The sequence below is a fragment of the Pteropus medius genome, unplaced genomic scaffold, assembly GCF_902729225.1.
Source record: "Pteropus medius unplaced genomic scaffold, Ma_sr-lr_union100, whole genome shotgun sequence".
NCBI classification, from domain to species: Eukaryota; Metazoa; Chordata; class Mammalia; order Chiroptera; family Pteropodidae; genus Pteropus; species Pteropus medius.
The window spans coordinates 25,571,342-25,589,882 of NW_024342467.1; the positions used below are offsets into that span (position 1 = coordinate 25,571,342).

Sequence of the window (18,541 nt, forward strand, 5' to 3'; positions counted from 1 at the left end):
TTCCTTCCTTCCTTTTTCCCCTTTGCTAGTTGAAGTGGGTCATCTGCTAATCGCACTGGTGGTTTCTTTTAATATGTTGCTCTATCTCTCTGGCTTCCTGCGCGTGACCGTCAGAGGCCGGGCGAGGCCGCAGGGGTGGCACGGCCGGAGAGGCAGTGCCCTCTGCCACCTCAGGTGAGGTGCGGGGCTCCAGCTTGGTGGTCCTGCTCCGGAATGGGCAGGAGGTCCAGCGGTCGTCAGCCAGACCCGCCCTGCTCACACCCCACCCCCATTCACCAAATGGCTTCAGCTGCTGTCACTGAGCCAGCCAGGGTCAGTGTGTCGTTCGGGGCTACAAAACGTTTCCTGTTGTTCTTTCATCGTTTCTTAGCCAAAATTCTTCCCTTGTCATGTATTTGGTTTCCTGGAAAATGGAGCTAAATGCTTGATTTTCCCTTAATTGTCAGGTGTCAAAATAATGACTTGGTGTTGAACCATCTTCCAGCAGGAACAAATAAGGTGTTTTTTTTGTTTTTTGTGTTTTGGTTTTTTTTTTTATTGCTACGAACTTAGATTCTTACATGTTTGATTTATTTCAAGCAGAAGGTATTGTCCTTGATGCTCGACATGCCCTCTCTTCGGCCAGTGGACTGTCTCTCTGTCCCCACCCCCCGGGTCTTCATTGTCGCTAAGGCCGTAATCTCCAGTCCCTTCTGGCCGCTGGAGCTCTGGGCAAAACAGAAATCAAGAGAATGGGGTGATGCCACACCCTCCTTTAATCCCTGTGTTTGGGGGGCTGTTTGGAAAACGGGTCCAATAATTGATCCGTAATCTTTACGGATCCTGTAGGGATGGTGGAGAGAAGCCAGCTTAGTGGAAAGAAAATGGCTGTGAAGGGCACTGCAGGGTGACAGACGTGTGGACGGAGAGCGTAGGTCCCCAGGGTGTGTGGAGAAGAGGGGGCGGGCAGGGGGTGCACCTGAGGTGTCGCAATCCCCAGAATCCAGGTGGCCCCCGCATGGGATGGCACGGGTGTGTGCACACACATGTGCACTCACCCCTTCCAGCCTGGCGGGGTTCCTGCCCGACCCTGAGCTCGCTGCCTGCTTCTGTCCCCTCCTGCTGCCCACAGCCCTCCACCCCGCAGAACCTGGGGAGAAGGGTCTTTTCAGGGGCACTGTGAGTGCTGTCACCGGTGGCACCACGCCCCTTCCAGGCCCTGCTGTGTGCACACTGGGAGTGGTCCCCCGCACCCGGCCTCTGCCTCCATGTCGTGTCATGTGCCAGGGCCCGCACCCCGTGGGGAGGGCCGGGACGCCCTTGTCCAGACCTGCGTTTGTACAGCGCCCCCCAAGCAGAGAGACAGTGCTGTCTGGGCTGACAGGGTCCCGTGAGAGCCACGGTGCTCACCTGGAGGAGGCTGCTCCCCGCACCGTGTCCCGGCTGCGTCCTGGCACTGCCCAGCGGTGTGGCCAGGGGCCCGGGGTCCGCCCACTCTCCTGCCGGTGCCTCCCTCACCGTCGGAGGACAGAGCGGGGCAGGACTGAGCTAGCACGCATGCGTGCCGAGCTGGGACGCGAGCTGCATTGTGACACTGATCGGCGTCCGCCCTGGCACCGGCAGCTCTGCTGGCCTGTCACCCTGACTGCTAGCACGGGCAGCTTCGCCCTCCCCCAGTGCGCTGGCCCTCCCGGAAGGAGCTCACCGTCCCTGGCTCCTGGTGCGGCCTCGCTGGCCCTCACCCTTTTCTGGCTGTGTCCCTTCGGGATTGCTTTCCCTGGGCGGCAGCCCTTGGAGTGCGTGGTCCGCCCTGGGCCTGGTCCCCGCCATTGTCACGCTCAGAAACCCCTAGATCCGGTTTGCTGAGCATGGTCACGGTGGTGTCCAGCTACCGTGGACGCCATGCTCTCGTGCACGACTGTCCACATGATAGCCACCGTCTTCCAGAGGTGTCACCGTGCCCTTTCGCAAATGACGAAGCCGAGACAGAGAGCTAGGCGGCCCGTCGTGCAGCCCGCGAGGGCCGGGCCAGAAGCTGGCCGGCTCCTCGGTCAGCCCGCATTCCAGACGTAAAACCTTCCGGCGCCCGTAAAGCCCGAGCCTCCGGGGTCGCGCCCTCGTTTCCCGGGGTCATGCCCCCGGACTGCAGGGCAGACAGGGCGGCGTCTGTGTCTGCTCCTCCGTCCGGAGTTAATGAAGGGGACAGATGAGAAAGAGACAGCCCGGCTTTCCCTCCGGGGTGCCCCAGAGTTCCGCAGACCCCTAGGTTGCTAGTAGCGACGGCACATTTAGAATGAAGTGACTCAGGAAGAAGAAGCAGGGCACTGAGGTAGGATGAGCACAGGCCACCCAGAGCCCGCGGGTCCCAGCACTGTCCCCCCAGCCACCCCAGCCAAACCCTGCACGTCCTAGCTGGGGGTCTCTAACGTGTGTCCTGAAAGATAGGGCCGTGAGGCCAGGTGAGACCAGAAAACTTGGAGCCCCGGAGGCAGTCCTGGTGGGACTGCCTGGGGGGTCCCACCCTAAAGGCTCTGAGAAATCCTGCAGTGAAATACATAAAGCTACCTTTTTTTTTTTTATCTTTTTAGCACAGGATTTTTCAGTCTTATTTGACTGCTTTTCATTTTAACGTTCTCCTCTAGAAACCGACGATGCGGCTCTTTCTGCGGCCGGTTTTCTGATGCCTGTGAAGCACGTTCCTCCCAGGCCGTCTCTTTGTCTCTGGGTTGGGGTGTTGGGGCTTCTCCTTTCTACGTGAATCTGTCTGTCCCCCAGCTCATTCCACATGTTCCTGTGAAAGCACTGACGTATGCTTCTTTGTGCTGTTTTAACTTTTTAAATATTTTTTATTTTGAAGTCATTTTAAATTGTAGAAAAGTTGCAAGAAAAATAATTCCTATATACTTTTTGCCCAGTTACCACAGCTATGCACGTCACAGCCCACTGCCTTAGCGTCTGCCCTGCCGCCCCCACCTCCTCCCTCCTCCCTCCTCCCTCCCTCTCTCTCTCTCTCTCGCTCTCGCTCTCGCTCTCGCTCTCGCTCTCGCTCTCGCTCTCGCTCTCTCTTTTGTCTGAACCATATGGGAATAAGTTGTGGCATGATGCCCCTTCAATCCTAATTATCTCTGTTACAATTTCTAAAAACAAGAACTCTCCTTATTTAAACATAATATGTTACGAAATCGGGTAGTTAACACAAATGCAAGTCTGTCATCTAACGTACACAGTCCCTTTTCCCAGCAGCCCCAGTTAAATTTTTCTGCAAGAGGAAAAGCTTCTTAACCCTCAACCCCTCCTATGCCAGCGCGTCTCCATGCCTTCCTCTCTCTCCCGTTGGCGCTCTTGAGGAGTAGAAGCTGGTTCTAGAAGCTGCCACGGTCTGGGCGAGTCGGCTGGCTCGCGCTTCGGCCGGGCGTCGCGTTTCTGGCCGGGGCAGCCGGAAGTGCCATCCAGGCATCTCCAGAGCGTGCTCGCCAGTGCTCGGGTGGGCCACGTCGCTCCCGGTGGTGGCGGCGTGAGGCCCTGTGAAGATCGAGTTGGCCAGGTCCCCGCTCTGCAGAGTTACTCTTTCCCCTTATAGTAAACAGGATCAGTGCCTTGAGGCCGTTTGGCATCAGACGTCCACCCGCTGGTTCTAGTGTCCACCTCAGGTCTCGATCGGCGGAGATCTGCGGCGGCCTCGTCCTCCTGTTTGGCTGGGCTTCTGCTCTAGGGAAGAGCTCGCTCGCTCGCTCTCTCCTCCTCCGCTAATGTATTCGCTCAGTTATTTGTAAAACTGGTTTGGACTCACAGACTCCGGCCCGTTCTGTGGCTCGTGTTCCATCCCTTCTGCTCTTCGCTTTGACGCCCAGACCTGGCCAGGCCGCGTCCCGGGTCATCATCTTCTCAGCAACTCCTTCCTTTCTGGAACAGAACGTTCTAGCTGAGTCTTGCTTTTTCCCCACCTGACCCCATGGGGCTGCTTAATCATTGCCAAGGAGCCCTCGTCCCTTGCAGCGAAGGGTGACCCTTAGAAGCCGCCGTCTGGGTGTGTAGGGTGCCATTGCCACCAGAGGCCACCTGGATGCCACGGCATCCTGAGCCGTCACGGCTCCAAGCCTGTCTCACCAGACAGGGAGGGGCGTATGTGTGCACGCGTGTATGCGCTGGCTTACGTGTGCAAATACGTATACACGCACGTGTACGTAGAGAGTCCGGGCTTCTAGGAGGTAACAGCGATCACCGCCCCCCCGCCAGGCTCTTCCTGCTCCGTGACAGCCAGAGCAACCCCAAGGCCTTCGTGCTCACACTGTGCCACCACCAGAAAGTCAAGAATTTCCAGATCCTGCCCGTGAGTACCGATGTTCCCACAGCCACCCTCGTGCCCTTGGCTTTCTGCTTTCATTCTGAACGCAGCTGCCCAGTTATAAAGCAGCCAGACTGCAGATCCTTAAGTACGTACGGTTCTGAGCTCGCAGGTGAGATATGGTCAAGAGATCCTTGGAAGAGGAAGAAGTTTGTTCTTTGGGAATGGGGGTGGCGTTTCCGAGAAATAACATGGGAAAACGGGGCCCCATGCCAAGGTCCTGCACGTCCACCTGGCCCAGAACTGCAGCCGAGACCCGGCCGGGAGGACAAGCAAGGCCAGGTCACGGGGCCCTGTGAGCGGCCAGCCCGGGGCCAGCACGTGGTGGGCACGCTGCTGAACACGTGCATCTGAGGAGCTGTCTGACTTGGGCCAGGATGGTCCCGGGAGGTTTGAGAGGGCTGTGGACCCCTGGCCGAGGGGCCCAACGGGCACTGTCCTTTGCCCCGCCCCTACACTTGGTCCTGGGACCAGAAAACAGCCTCTACCTCGCACAGTCCCAGAAACACCACTGTCAGACACGTTTGTCAGCACTGTTAGAGTGACCAGGAGCACCTTACCCCATGCGGGCACCCGCAGCTTGACCGGTCGCCCTCACCCTCAGGCAGGGCAGGCCGGGAGGGACATCGGCTCCGCCCCACGACACCACAGGGGCAGGGAGCCAGCTGTGCTCAGTGGGCCTGAGGGACAGGGCCACTTTCCACTCACTCCTGACCCCCGGCCCTCTTTCTCACCCGTCCTGCCGACTCCTTGTGTGCCCCCAAGGATCCACCCTGCGGGGTGGCAGGGCTGCGGCTGACCACGGCCAGTTCTGCCGCAAGCTGCGGCCTTTCACCTGGCCGGCGTTCTTGTGTCTCTTAGTTCGAGGAGGACGGCCAGGTGTACTTCAGCCTGGACGACGGGAACACACGCTTCTCCGACCTGATCCAGCTCGTCGACTTCTACCAGCTGAACAAGGGCGTCCTGCCTTGCAAGCTCAAGCACCACTGCATCCGCGTGGCCTTGTGACCTCAGATCGCACCTCGGCTGAAGCCCAGAGGGGCCGACACTGGGGGAGGGGGGGGGTGGGGGGGGCGGGGGTGGGCTGTGCCTTGGCAGACTCGGCGTCGATGCTGATTAGCAGGGGTGGGACAGTTTTCAATGCCACTAGCAGGGGGCTAGTTTGGCAGGCTTTAGTGGTGATTAGTGGTGCAGGTCAGCAGGACCCCCTCTGTGCTGACCGCGAGGCGCGCAGAGGAGAGGAGAGTCTTGGAAGGTCAGCGGGACCCCCTCTGTGCCGGCCACCCGAGGCGCAGAAGGAGTCTTGGAAAGTCCCAGCAGGACCCCCCTCTGTCTCCGGCCACCCCGGTAGTGCAGAGTGTCTTGGAAAGGTCCAGCGGGACCCCCCTCTGTGCCGGCCACCCCGGCGGGCGCAGAGAGTCTTGGAGAGGGTCCAGCGGGACCCCCCTCTGTGCCGGCCACCCCGGCGGGCGCAGAGAGTCTTGGAGAGGGTCCAGCGGGACCCCCCTCTGTGCCGGCCACCCCAGAGGGCGCAGAGAGTCTTGGAGAGGGTCCAGCGGGACCCCCCTCTGTGCCGGCCACCCCGGCGGGCGCAGAGAGTCTTGGAGAGGGTCCAGCGGGACCCCCCTCTGTGCCGGCCACCCCGGCGGGCGCAGAGAGTCTTGGAGAGGGTCCAGCGGGACCCCCCTCTGTGCCGGCCACCCCAGAGGGCGCAGAGAGTCTTGGAGAGGGTCCAGCGGGACCCCGCTCTGTGCCGGCCACCCCGGCAGGCGCAGAGAGGAGGCTTGTATTCGAGGCTAAACTGGAACTATCGGCTTGGCTGGGCTGCCCAGGACCCAGAGCAGAGCATTGGAAATGAGCTCCTGCCCTGGAAGCACCTGACAGTGAGACCCAGCGTGTTTACTGTTTCAGGCCGATCCCTTTTACGTCCCTTTGTCTTCCATGCCCTGGGGGCAGGGGGCATGGCTTCCCGGTACAGACACAAGGGTCGACAGCCTCGAATGGGCAGCCGGATGGGCGGCCTTTGCAGACTGGGCGTGGCCGCAGGCAATAGGGGGCGCCCGCCGTCTGCAGGTCACCACAGGTGGATTCAGCTTCCAAATAACAAACACCCTCGCCTTTCCCAGTATACTTGAAAAGCTGTTTTTTAAACTAAAAGGTGTCACCCGTGGTCGGCACTGGGCGCATTTTGTGGACCAGTGGTGGCCACGGCCTGTCAGTCACTTCTCTATGCACAGGTGTCCGTGCTTGTCGTCAGCATGTCGCGTCTTCCACCCTTTGGGACCCCCGCTTTCTCTGGAAAGCTCGACCCCCGCCCCCACGGCAGGGCCGAGTGGCCCCGTCGCAGGCAGGCCAGCCTTCTCGAGACACACCTGGTGCCCTGGTCTGCCAGCGGCGGGCGCCCCCCTCGCCGTCTGTCCACCTGCGGCCCTCGCCGCCTGTTCCAGAACAGTCACTGCCTCACGCCCGGCAGTGGCACACGCCTCCCTCCTTGGCTGCCGCCCCTCGACGATCGGAGGGCCCGATGAGAGACTGGCTCCTGCTCGGCGTCCTGCAGTGGCCCGCGGGTTTCGCGCCGGCAGCCCCGATGGAAGCGTCGGAAGGACGTGTCGGCAGCCGGCCGCGCCGAGGTCTGCGCGTGGCGACCCCGTCCTGCTGAAACCCCATGAGCCGGCGACGCAAGGCCGCCGCGGGCGCCTCTGCTGGCTCGTACCTCACAGCTGCGGACGCTGAAGAGCTTTATCGGCAGGACGCCGCTTCCTGCTCCAGCAGCCACGTCCCCCGGTGGCTTGACTGCTCCCCGCGCCCTCAGCCCTGCCCGGAGCTGAGTCGTCGGGGCCCGGAGCGGCCCGGTCTTTCCCTTCGGTCTCTGACAAGCATGCGGACTGCTGTGGTGATAAGCGCGTTTCCTCTCCCCGCATAGCTGCCCCAGCACCCGCCGGGCTCCCCTGAGCGTGCCGGCCCCAGGCGCCCCAGAAACACACGCACGTCCACACGGACTGACGGGCTTCGGGGCGGCACCGACCCTCGTGAGTCGGTCCCTAGCTTAGAAATATCGTAGTTTACAGGCGACACTAGTTGTTTTTCATGAAATGTCTACATATGCAAATGAAGAATTTTTAGTTAGACGTGTTTTTAACCATAAACGCTCAACTGTGTTTTTTTTCCTTTTGTAGCCAGCTCGTCTTTCAAGCCATTGACAGGTGAGTCTCGAGTCCTACCTGGCAGCGTGCTGCCACCGCACGTCACCTGAGGGCCTGACTCCTCAGTGACCCTCTTACACGTTTTTCTCTTCACTGGTCGGAAGTAAAAACCTGAAAACACACACACAACAAAACTCTCCTGTTTACACAGACTGGTCTCCCCAGTGAGATGAGACTCTCACGCCCCATCCAGTAGCCAGATAGTATCTGCAGAATTTCATATTTATGTATGCATTTTATTTAAACGGAGAACGAAAGCTTGGCTCTGACTTAGTTTTGCATGTAGCTCTTATGACATAGTCTTTTGTACCTTCCCGGCCGCAGCGGGTGTTTGGCGAGTGTAGACTCTGCACAGCCTCGCCCTGCGCCCAGTGGCCAGGTGTGCCACCATCAAACAGCCCGTCCCTCCAGAAGGCAGGTGCCCGGCCCCGCCCGCCAGGGGCTGAAGGACATTTGACTTTTATTTTTGTATTTAAATGACATGAATGTAAACGGCACAGCTCAGGGTCGTTTTGGAGCCTGTTGACCTTATGTCTCTGCCTGTGATTTTCTTTCCTAAATGAAAGCTCCACGTAGCAACCTGGACTCAGTTGGGAAGGGAACCGCCAAATGCTTTGGGTGTCAGAGTTTTTTTGTAGCCGAGCTCTGCTACCTTACGTCTTATAGAGTTTCAGAAAGTTTTGTTATTGTTTGCTAAACTTTGAAGAAATACGTGCCTCAGTCTATAAGTTTTGTCTTCTCTTTTCTGCACTATAATACCTGACGGTTTGACCAATTGACGCACCTGCTGGGAGCGCCACCTGCTCTCAGTAGATTGTGCCGTCGCAGCGCAAGCCGCGGTGACCATAAGTGGCCTGACGTGTAAACATTTTCAGGGAATGCAGAAGGTGTTCGTTCACCTAAGAGACAAAACCTTTATTCCATGTGCTCTGCTCCTCTCTGTACATAGCTTTTTTGGCTCATAATCCTAATTGTATACTTTCAGGTATTTTTGTACAAATAAGGGACTGATGTTCTGTTTCTTGTAATTCGAAATAAACATTAATCCAGCATTCTACATTTTCTATCGTATGTGGTGTCTTTTTCTATATTTTGAAACACTCCAAGTCGTCAGCCACTAAAAACCTTGGGAAATTACTTAGAATAGTAACAGCACGCGCTCGTGCACTGGTTAGAAACGAGGTAGACGGGACCATGTGCGTGACGTGCACACGTGCTTGGCCCTGCCCGAGGTCTGTGTCATCAGTCTGTGTAGGCTTAGCTCGGGGCCGGGATCCCCTGAGCTGACCCTCCTGTCCCCTCGGGGGGCTTCAGAGGTAGTCAGGTCGCCACTGAGGGGAGCAGACACCGCAGGAGACGCGGAAGCTCACATTCGCCGAGGCCACTGGCATTTCGTATACTGCCGGGTGGGAGCGGGGAGAAAGTGGCAAGAACCTGGGCTTTGCCGTCAAATAGGAAACTGGCAGAAAGAATGAGAGAATGGATGTCCTGTGACCCTGAGGGACCACGTGCCTCCCGCGCCCCCAGAGAGGCAGAGACCGTGGGTGATCGTCATGGGCCAGCCTTGTTCGGCCAGCAGGAGCACGTCTGTGGCGTTCTGAAGTCCCCTGATCCCGAGTCCTCCGTCTCCGACAGCTCACCGCTCAGAGTCAGGCCGCCCTAGGGCAAGAACGGCAGCCGGAACGCACAGCGTTCTCAAGAGAGGCCGTGGGCAGGGCGTGTGCGGGGGCGGCGTGCGGCCCCGTGGGGGCGTGGGGGAGGGGCGTGGGGCGGTCATGGGATCACCGTGATCCCCATAAACCCCACACCTGTGAGAGGGAGGAGAGCACATGAGGAGAGGGGCTGCTAGTGGGGGCTGGCAGCTGGCCCGGGCCTGGCGGGCTGTGGGTCCACGTGTCCCTTCCGTCCCTTCCCCCAGGCGAACCCCCGCATGAGCCGCCCCCTGCACCGACGGGCTCCGCTCAGCGCTCCACGTTCTCGGCGCCTTTCATTTTTAAATATGCTGTCATCACGGTGACGTTTCCAACACACCCGGATGCCTAAGGCCCCTTCCTTTGTCCCCTGCGCCTCCACTTAACAGAACCCCTCTCTCCCCACCAATCTCTATACTTTGCTTGTTAAAGGAAAACCCAAAGCACTAAATCTGGAAGAGCGGAGTCTTATCGAGGGAGGTGGGCCAAAGAGAAGAAAGTAGTAAGCCAAGAATACTGTGCCCACGGCTTTGAGGGGTGGGCCTCAAAAATGACCTCAGCTTCAAGGGACCGAAACACTCGATTAGTTATAAGTGCGGTGTCGTTGAGGTGAGCAGAGCAGTCATTCCAAAGAATGCACTCCCCAGCACCGAGACGCGGGTCCAACGTCCCTGGCGGGACGTGATACAGAGGCCTCTCCGGGTCCTGTCCTCAATGACATCCTGACAACAACCAGCCTCATAAGCCGTTTCTTAAGCTGCCCGCAGGTAGACAGAGCCGGGATCGCCACTCACAGCACAGTCCAAGCTCTGCCGAGGTCTGACTCATGGCTGACCAAGGTCAAGGTCAGCCATGACCTTGGCGAGACTCGTGGGTTACATGTGCTTCGGGGCCCCTCCACACCTCTGAGCTCTTGGAACTCAGCACCGCTTTGTGCCAAGCGAGAGAGAACCCAGGAGGGGGCGGGGCGGGCGTCCAGAATGTACCAGGTCCTGAGCCACTGGAGCTTCGGGAAAGTGGCCATCTGAGCACCGTTCCCAGCTGCTTCTCCCAGTCTGCCGCACCCCGGGGCAGGGGGAGGGCGCAGCCCAGAGCGGACGTGGGAGTCAGTTTCTGCTACGTCTCTGTTTTTGTTATCAGTCAGATAGATGATTGCTGTTGAAACCGCAACACCTCTACCTTGGTCTTTGCTCCCCTGTGCGGAAGGACCACTTCCAGGTTAACCCACTGGAAGGCTGCGGATCATCACTGGTGTTTGGTGCTGCCTCTCGCCCCGTGCTGCAGGCTGCAGAGCTGGGGGTACTGCCCTGGGCGCTCGTCCACACTCCGTCTGCAGGAGTGACTTGTCTGACAAGGTAGGTGCCAGAAGCGATCTTTTGACCACTGCCCAGAGGCAAACGTGGAACAGACCTGCCATCCGCTTCTCTCTACCCCTTTCCACCAAGACAGGTGGGCACGTGGTGGCCTGGAGCCTGTTCTTACGTCTGTAAAATGGGGGTGTGAACAGCACCGTGGGGATAAAGTTACATATCGTCTGGAAAATACCCAGCACATGGGAGGCAATGAATAAATATCAACGCTTCCTTTGTCTTCCTTGGTCACTGAGATCGCCTGTTCACGCATTTTTGAGACGTTCTGTTTCCATTTCTGATAAGTGCGCATCTCTATCCGTTCTCTCTTTGTCATCGGCAAGGTCGTTTCGCGCTGCCGTCTGGCGCGTGGTGAGCGGTGTGCGCTTTAAACGTCTCCCTCCGCTTCGGAGGTTGTCTTTCTGGTTTCGTAGTTTGAAGAACAGATATCGGAGCAACGCGGTCAAGCTCATCAGCCTCTTACGCTGAACCGATAAACTGGATTATCTAAGAAATCCTTCCCTTCCAAAGTCGTAAAAACAATACTTCTTTGTTCTGAAAAGTTTCCCTTTCGGTCACGGACCTAACGTACCGGGAGTGTGTTTCTGTGCGTGAAGCGAGAGTTGGTCCAATCCCCTTTCCTCCCGCGTGGCGACCGGCCGCCCAGCGCACGTCCTAGCTCATTTTTCTCTGTCAATCCGCTGGTCCATGCACATCGGTTCGCCTCTATTTGTGGGATTTCTTTTTCCGGGCTCCCCGTTCCATCTCGCTGGTCAGATGTCTGAAGCAGGAATTAGTCATTAACCTTTTGTACACATACCTGTGACGGAAGCCTCACGAGTGCCAGGTGTCACCACCGAGACCCTCTGTGAAACGGGAGAGTTCCCTCCTGCAGAGGTCGGGGCTAGGGTGCCCCCTCTCCTGTGGTCTGTGTTGTCCAGGGTTTACTAGGGGCCAGAGCTGGGCCAAGCTGTGTGCTGGGGGAGGGGTTCCCCATGGAGGCGCAAAGGGCCCCAGCCAGAGCCCCAAACTGCAGGCCAGCCCTGCCCAGCGGGCCATCCTCCAATCCCACAGAGCGTATGGCCCACGGGCACAGTGCGCGGTGCGGGCCGGCCTGCCTCGCCCCTCACGGCTGGGGGAGGGGTGCACCTCCTGGCTGGGCGGCCCCCTGAGCTGGGTCCTGCCCCCAGCACCTGGGGCCTGGACAGCCACCACCCTGCAAGGGGACAGACTTGTCTTGGAGGCCAGAGTCCATGGCCCACTCAGCCCCATCCACCACACAAGGGCACATGCTCTGTGATAAGATGCTGCTGGATTAAACCCAGGTGGATGGCAAGCTAGGCAGAGTTCCCGGCTCCTGACAGCCACAGGCCCTGAGTGTGTGTGTGTGTCGCGTGTGTGTGCACGTGTGTGCATGTGTGTGCGTGCACGCGGTGGGGGCAGAGGAACGCCCCTGCCTCCTGGCCTGAGCGGGCTCCACGTAGGCCCCCCACCCAGGTCCCCAGGGCCCTGAGCTCGCCTTGGAAGAGCAGGAAGTCAGCCCTCCGGCACCCGCCGGCCTGCGTGCACAGCAGTGCAGGAGGGAGGAAGCCCACACGCGATTCGAGATCTGTGTGTTGAAGGCTGGTACCCTCGAGGGCGAGAGAGCGAAGCTTTGAATCAGATAAACCTGGGTTCAGACCCTCACCTGCATCTGCTGCTCTCTCTGATCAGAAGTGAGGAGGAGACTAAGGAGCTTGGTGCCCTGAGCCTCGGTGCCTGCTGGCGTGGGGCCCCAGCAAGGCCAGGGGGAGAGGAGCTGGCCCAGTGCGTGACCCGGTGCCGTCACAGGGCAAGCCGTCCTGGCTTCTCAAGCCCAGGCCAGCCCGTCATCACCCCGGAACGAGCCAGGAAGTCTGGGGCTGCTCAGAGGTCCCCAAGTCTCCAGGAGAGCTAGCAGAGTCTGGGTCCCACACAGTGGCCTGGGGACACAGGGACCCTTCCCCTCAGCCTCTCGCCCCCAGCTCCTGCAGGCTCTGCTGTCCCCCAGGTCCTGCTCTGCTCTTCCCAGCCCCCACGTCCTGGGTGGTGGGGGTGGGTGGGTGGAGCAGGAGGCGGCTGGAGGGGGAGAAGCTGCTGGTAAATAAGCTGAGCACGCCGCTGGCTCTGATTGGCTTTGTGGAGGCGGACACTCTGTCTACATAAATGGCAGTCGCATCCTCTGTGCCTTTTAACTGTCACCGAGGAGAGGTGAGAGAGGACAGAGAACAAGCAACTCCTGGCCGCTGTGAGTACCTCTCTTTGTCCTCACAGCCTGGGGACCAGACCGGAGAGCCAGCTCCCGGGGGGTGTGACCCTGGGCTTGGGGACGGGGGGAGGTTCGCCTGTTGATTCCAGCCGGGCTGATTTCCTCAGCAAGGACTGGGCGTCCGGCCGCGGGCAGGGTGGGGACCATCGATCGGCAGCTCATGAGAAAATAGGTGCCACTTGCGTCGCCCACTTTCCATGTTCCTCTCTAAGCAACGAGCCGAATGGGGCCAGGAACTTTCTGAGGGTGTTTAGCCGGTGCTCTCGGAGCCACGGTGGACAGAACGGGGTGAGCGGGGACGGTCTGCCAGCTGGCTCCCGGCACATCTGGAGTCCAAGGGGCAGGAGCTGGGCCGGGGAACGAGGAGGCTGGTCCGGGCGACTCAGCTCACGTGGGGTGAAGCCCAGATTGCCGATTCAGTCGTTGAGGAGAGAGCAAAGGGCAGCCTCCCGCGGCATGGCTATAAAACCGGCAGGTGCACAGCTCGAAGAGCCAGACTCAGCCCACCCCACCCCATGTGGATGCGACTGCGAGTGAGCTGCAGGTCTGTAGGTCGGGCAGTGAAGCCGGGGCTGTGGGGGGCCGAGGCGGAGGCTGGAAACGCTGCCGAGCGGGACTCCTGCCCGTATATATACGGTATTTTATCCAGGTCCCGGGGGAAATTCAAGCCGCTGGCCTGGATTTCCCCCTAAAAGCCCCAGGAGCCAGACCCCTCACAGGTGGTTGCTGAGTCTCTGGGGACTATTTCCTTCCCAAAGGAAAACAAAAGCGAAGGTGACGATGGCAGCTGCGCGGGGACAGCCATGAAGCCCTGGCCGGGGCGGAGGGCATCCCGCAGCACCCGAGGCACGGGCGGGGCGGGAGCGTCTGCGCGCTCTTACGGGGACAAAGCTGTGCCACCCCCCACAGCCTCTTTTCTGTCCCTCTCTGGGCACAAGGTGGTGGCTGTGCCTCTGCAGACAGCCTGGTCGATTAAACCACTGGAATGAATGGGCCCCCGTGGTATTTTATTAGGGCGGTCCCGAGGGTTCTGTGGGTGCTCGTGGGCACTCCTGGAGGAGGATGCTCAGGGCACATGGGGGCAATGCATTGGTCCCAACCTCCGCTGTGCCCCCCTGTAATCGGTGGGCTGGGGACCCTGGGCCAGAGGGACCGGTCTGGTCTCGCGGGCACCCGGAGCCATGCATGGGACTGCTGGGCTGTGGGCGCCGCAGCCCTAGCTCCCCAGGCACATCGCCTCATTACAGAGCGGGGTCCTCTCGCCGCTCTGCAAAGCTGCTGGGAAGATGGAGAGACGAGAGATAAAGGGCTTACGCCAGGGCCCTGCGTGCAGTGACTGCTCAGCACCGTCCCTTCAGGGGGGAGTGGGGGACAGACGCGTCTCCTGGGGTGCAGCAGACTGTGGAGCTGCCTGTTTCTATTTCGGTCGGGAGGAGCGCGGCTGGGGCTCAGTGCCTGCCCCCAGAGCCTTCTCTGCGTCTGGTGAAGGGGCAGGACCCCGAGCACACTCTAGGTGCCGGGCCGTGCCCCCCAGCTCAAGCCAGAGCCTCTTTTGTGGGCTGTGGGCTCTGAGGGCGCAGGTGGCAGACAGCACGTGTGTGCATGGACATGTGCGTCAGGGGAGTCGGCCAGCAGCAGAGCCACAGGTGTCCACACTCACTGCTCCCATGGCCTTGGTCTGGCACCAACCCCTCTGAGCCTGGCGGAACGGCAATTAACCCGCAGAGGCCTCTGCCGGCCTAGCAGGCGGTCCGGCAATGCCGGTTCATTTGGTTTCTCGGTCCATAGGATTGACAACCAAGTGCCGATGTGGTCTCAGGATTTGACTTGGGGCAGCTGCCAGTCCCAGCTAGGCTGCTCAGCCACGCCGGTGACAGGCCAGCACCTGTGCCTGGGGAGAGGCGAAGGTTTCACAGGGAACCGAGGGGTCAACATTTCCCACTGAACTGACTTGTGACAAAGCCGAGACTCCCCAAAGGGTGTGCCAAGCACACAGAGTGGACTCAGGCAGCGGTAGGTGTCGTAAGAGACGGCAAATCAATACGTGACACAGCCACAGGGTGTTGCAATGATTATGAAAAGAAGCAACCAACTAGAAGATCATTTAATAGACTCACATTTATAGAAAAGGCAGATGGTGTGACCTTTCGTGAACTATTAATATGACTTCAAGGGAATGAGAGAGGGATGAGAGAACTCGGGGAAATGAGGGCGAAGCGTGAAGGCTCAGGCGGCTTTGTGCTTAAGGAAAATTCCTTCCGGAATAACACTCAGCGTGGACACAGGAGGAAAGCGAACGTTAAAATTACGGGGTGGCTCCTTATAGATTTTTTAGAATAGCAAACAGGGAAGAAAATGATGAGATCTGAATGATTTTAAATTTAATTGATTTCAAAGATTAATGAAAATTTCGACAGAATTTAAACTGTGAATGATGGTGGAAGCTGGCGGGGATGGGCATTTGTGCTTACCGTGCCCGGGGGTGGATGGCATTTCTACATCTTTCTAGTTTTTGTGGAAAGACATTTGGCAACATGCAAAAGAACGGAAAACTCACGCCTCACAATTCCATTCGGGAATTCGTGTCGTTGAGGGAAAAAGCTCAGCAGTGCACATCGTGGCGGGGCAGCTGCCATTTTCCTCAGTGGCGCCGCCATCTGCGATGGCCACCAGCCGTGAACAGTGTCCCCGTGACGGGAGGACTCAGCTGGGCAGGTAGTCGTAGAAAGGTGTGCATTGTGTTCTGTAAGTATGTGTATTGTAACACGACGGCTACCTGCACTATCGGACCTCAGGAGAAATTGGAATGACGTCGGCAAGTTTCCTGTGGCTGACTTTTTTTTTTCCTTTTGAAATTACTTAAGTCATGAACTTGCCAACGAGCTTCACGCCGCTCCGCAGTATGGTCATGGGGACGTGAGTGACAGTTATAACATGCCCCAGGACGGTACGGTCGAAAGCATGACAGTTCTCAGTGGCTCCTTTCTGTGGAGAATTGTCGGCGGGACTATGGGGGGGCGCATGCTAAGTGGGGTGCTCCGTGGGGAGTGAGCAGCAGGCAGGGCCCAAGGCCCCTTCCTCTCCTGTCAGAGGTGCCACTTGCCCCTGTGTCGTTTCTCTCACGTGACCCTGGTGTCCTAGCGCTGCCAGGTGACACGCTGGCTCCGGAGAACAGGCTGGGGCCTTCTCCTAATGACTGCCAGACACCGACAGCGTGACAGTCCAGGGCGCCTCCTTCCTGCAGCATCTTGCTGCCCTTACAGGAGCGTTAACTGCAGCCGGAGAGGCCGAGACACTGGCCATGCGGCCTCCTACCTCAGAGCTGGGGCCTCGGCCTTTCCTCTGAACCCAGGCTGCTCTTTGCACCCCCGAGGCTGCTGGGAGGAAGGACGGTGTCCTGCGGGGCCGAAGCATCGGAGAGGTCATGAGGGCAGCAGGGCCCCTGACCCGCACCGGTGGCGGGAGAGGGGGAGGCTTCCTGGGCATCCCACGCTGCCAGGGAGAAGCCACCGCCCTCCCCTCCCCCTCGGGCCGCTGCGGCAGGCCCCATGGACGGCAGGCTCCATGGGGCGCTGGCCATATAAGTGGTCCCATGCCCTGTGCAGAGTTCTGTGGTGCCTGGTGCTGCGGCCGCCCTCCGGCGGGAGGTGGAGGCTTGGGCAGGGGGCCGGCGGCGCGCGCACCTGCCGCAAAGAGCCGCGCACGCCCAGGAGCTGCCGGCAGCCAAGGGGGCCCCGTGGGGGCCGAGCCCGTGCGGCTTCTGCGAGGCACTCAGGAGAAACCGGTTTCTAGTTTCTAACCTTGAGGTGTAGTCCCGCTTTGTTCAGGGGCTGTTGGCCCGTGCTCTGCCGGAGCCCAGCGCACCCAGGGGTGCTGGTCGGCGGGCGGGGTCCCGCCGTGGCCCCCTGCTCAGGTTGCTCAGTCTCTGCATGCTCGGCCTTCTCACCCGTGCAGGGGGTGGCGAAGGTCCTGGCAACGTCGCTGCGAAGGTTCAGTCACGGGGCGCAGGCAAGGAGCTTCTGGGGCGCCTGGCACCAGGACGTCCGTGTGAGCGTCACCCTTCTCCAGACCAGCGCGAGGGCCGCGTTTCACCAAGAACTCCCGATTCACCCAGACGCAGTCGTGTGGGTGTGGGGTGCGCGTGTGCGGCGCAAGGTCCCTGGCTTCGGGGGCACAGGCACTCGGGGCGCCTCGGCCTAAGGGAGCCCGCGCTCCGCAGGGCCTGGGGGCCGAGGGAGCGGGATGTGAGTGCCACCAGGCGTCCCGGGAGGGCGCTGCTGCTGCCGCTTCTCCGGACGCACAGACGGGGGCGCTTCCGCTCAGCTTAATGCTGTTATTTTACTTAAAAAATCAATACGCTTTATTAGGGCAGGCTTAGGTTTGCAGAAGAGTCGAGCAGAGAGTAGAGTCCCCATGCGGCCCCTCCCCCACACCCCGTTTCTCCCATTATTGATAAAAACGTTTGCCCAAAACCAGCTCTGCACCGGGGCCTGCTCCCTGCAGGGGCTCGCGGTGGGGGCATCACAGAGAGCTTACAAGATGTGCAGCTGTGACACAGGGCCTGAAGGAGGTGCCCGTAGCCCTTTGGGGGGTGCCCGTAGCCCTTTGGGGGTGGCCGCCAGCATCTCCTGGGCTCGTTTTGATTATTCACGTTTCAGGGTCACTGACAAACACACTAGGTTAAGTAACACAAAGCTCTAGATAACTCGATGTCAGCAAGTCATAAATGTCAGCAAGTGAACAGTCGTCCTTATCATTAGAATATCTTGTCGCTAGAAGCATCGTAGCCGGGAGCTGGCTTCCCGCTGGGTATCCGCGCTCCCGTGAGCGAGGGACAGTGTTCGTGCGAAGCCAGGTGATTCGGGGAATAAGCAGCCAGGTTCTCTCTATGTCCTGATGGATATGTCCGGGCTCCAGGAAAAGAGGGAGAGGCAGCCTCGCGCACCCAGAGCGAGACGTGTTTTGAGTCATGAATCACAGTTCATTTTCCTGGAATAGCGTGAAAAGAATGTAAACACTTTCCTTTTCATCAAGCTAGAAAACGAAAGCCAGAAAGGCTGAATGCAGCCCGCAGGCCAAGGCTGAAGCAAGTGGGCGTGGCCTGCGCACCGCAGTGGGCGGGGCCACAGGCCAAGACACCTGCTGAGCCCCGCCTTCCCAGGGGGCTGGCTCACCAGACACTCCACCGTGGGCCTAGATGGCCCTGTGCGTCGGGGGTGTGCGGTTGGTCGCTGAGGTCTTGCGGGCCCTCCGTCCCACGCCCTCTTCCAGGGAGGCATCCGGGGCCTGCCTGAGCCCTGACCAATCACCGGGGCAGAAGCTGGATCCTAGTGGTCCAAGGAGGGGAACAATTCCAACTCGGACTTCAGGGATAGCTGGGGCCCGAGGAGAAGACAGTCCAAGTTCAAGGTGCAAGCCCAGGGCCTAGGCTGGGGAAACCGAGTCGGTTTTGGGCCTAGAGGACCAGAGGCTGCTCATGAACTGGGCGTGGGAGGCCTGGGTGGGGCGGGTCAGGATTCTGGAACCCTTGTTCTTGAGGCATCGTCTCCTATGGCTTCTGCACGGCAGACCCGTAATGGGCTGGCGGTTTTGTCCTCAAGACAGAGAGTAGGATGTGACATAGCATATTTGAACAATGAAATGTTTAGAGGACCAGAGACTGTCCGTTCATCCCCTCCCTCGCCGAG

At 59.4% G+C, this 18,541-nt stretch overlaps 3 protein-coding genes across 8 annotated transcripts in view; all 3 read left to right on the plus strand.

Moving 5' to 3' along the window:
- LOC120602484 (uncharacterized) overlaps positions 1-4,209 on the plus strand; it is a 5,486-nt gene extending 1,277 nt beyond the window's left edge. The window contains exon 2 of the mRNA XM_039862823.1: positions 972-4,209. Coding sequence (XP_039718757.1) covers positions 972-1,845 — 874 coding nt within the window. The 3' untranslated portion in view covers positions 1,846-4,209. The remainder of the gene's footprint in view (positions 1-971) is intronic.
- GRB10 (growth factor receptor bound protein 10) overlaps positions 1-5,390 on the plus strand; it is a 123,254-nt gene extending 117,864 nt beyond the window's left edge. For all 6 annotated transcript variants that reach the window (XM_039862819.1, XM_039862822.1, XM_039862820.1 and 3 more), the window contains 2 exons: positions 4,216-4,309; positions 5,186-5,390. In XM_039862819.1, the coding sequence (XP_039718753.1) occupies positions 4,216-4,309; positions 5,186-5,332 (241 nt within the window). In that variant the 3' untranslated portion in view covers positions 5,333-5,390. The remainder of the gene's footprint in view (positions 1-4,215; positions 4,310-5,185) is intronic.
- A 7,282-nt stretch (positions 5,391-12,672) lies between these two features.
- DDC (dopa decarboxylase) overlaps positions 12,673-18,541 on the plus strand; it is a 48,352-nt gene continuing 42,483 nt past the window's right edge. The window contains exon 1 of the mRNA XM_039862851.1: positions 12,673-12,833. Within this exon, the coding sequence (XP_039718785.1) occupies positions 12,752-12,833 (82 nt within the window). The 5' untranslated portion in view covers positions 12,673-12,751. The remainder of the gene's footprint in view (positions 12,834-18,541) is intronic.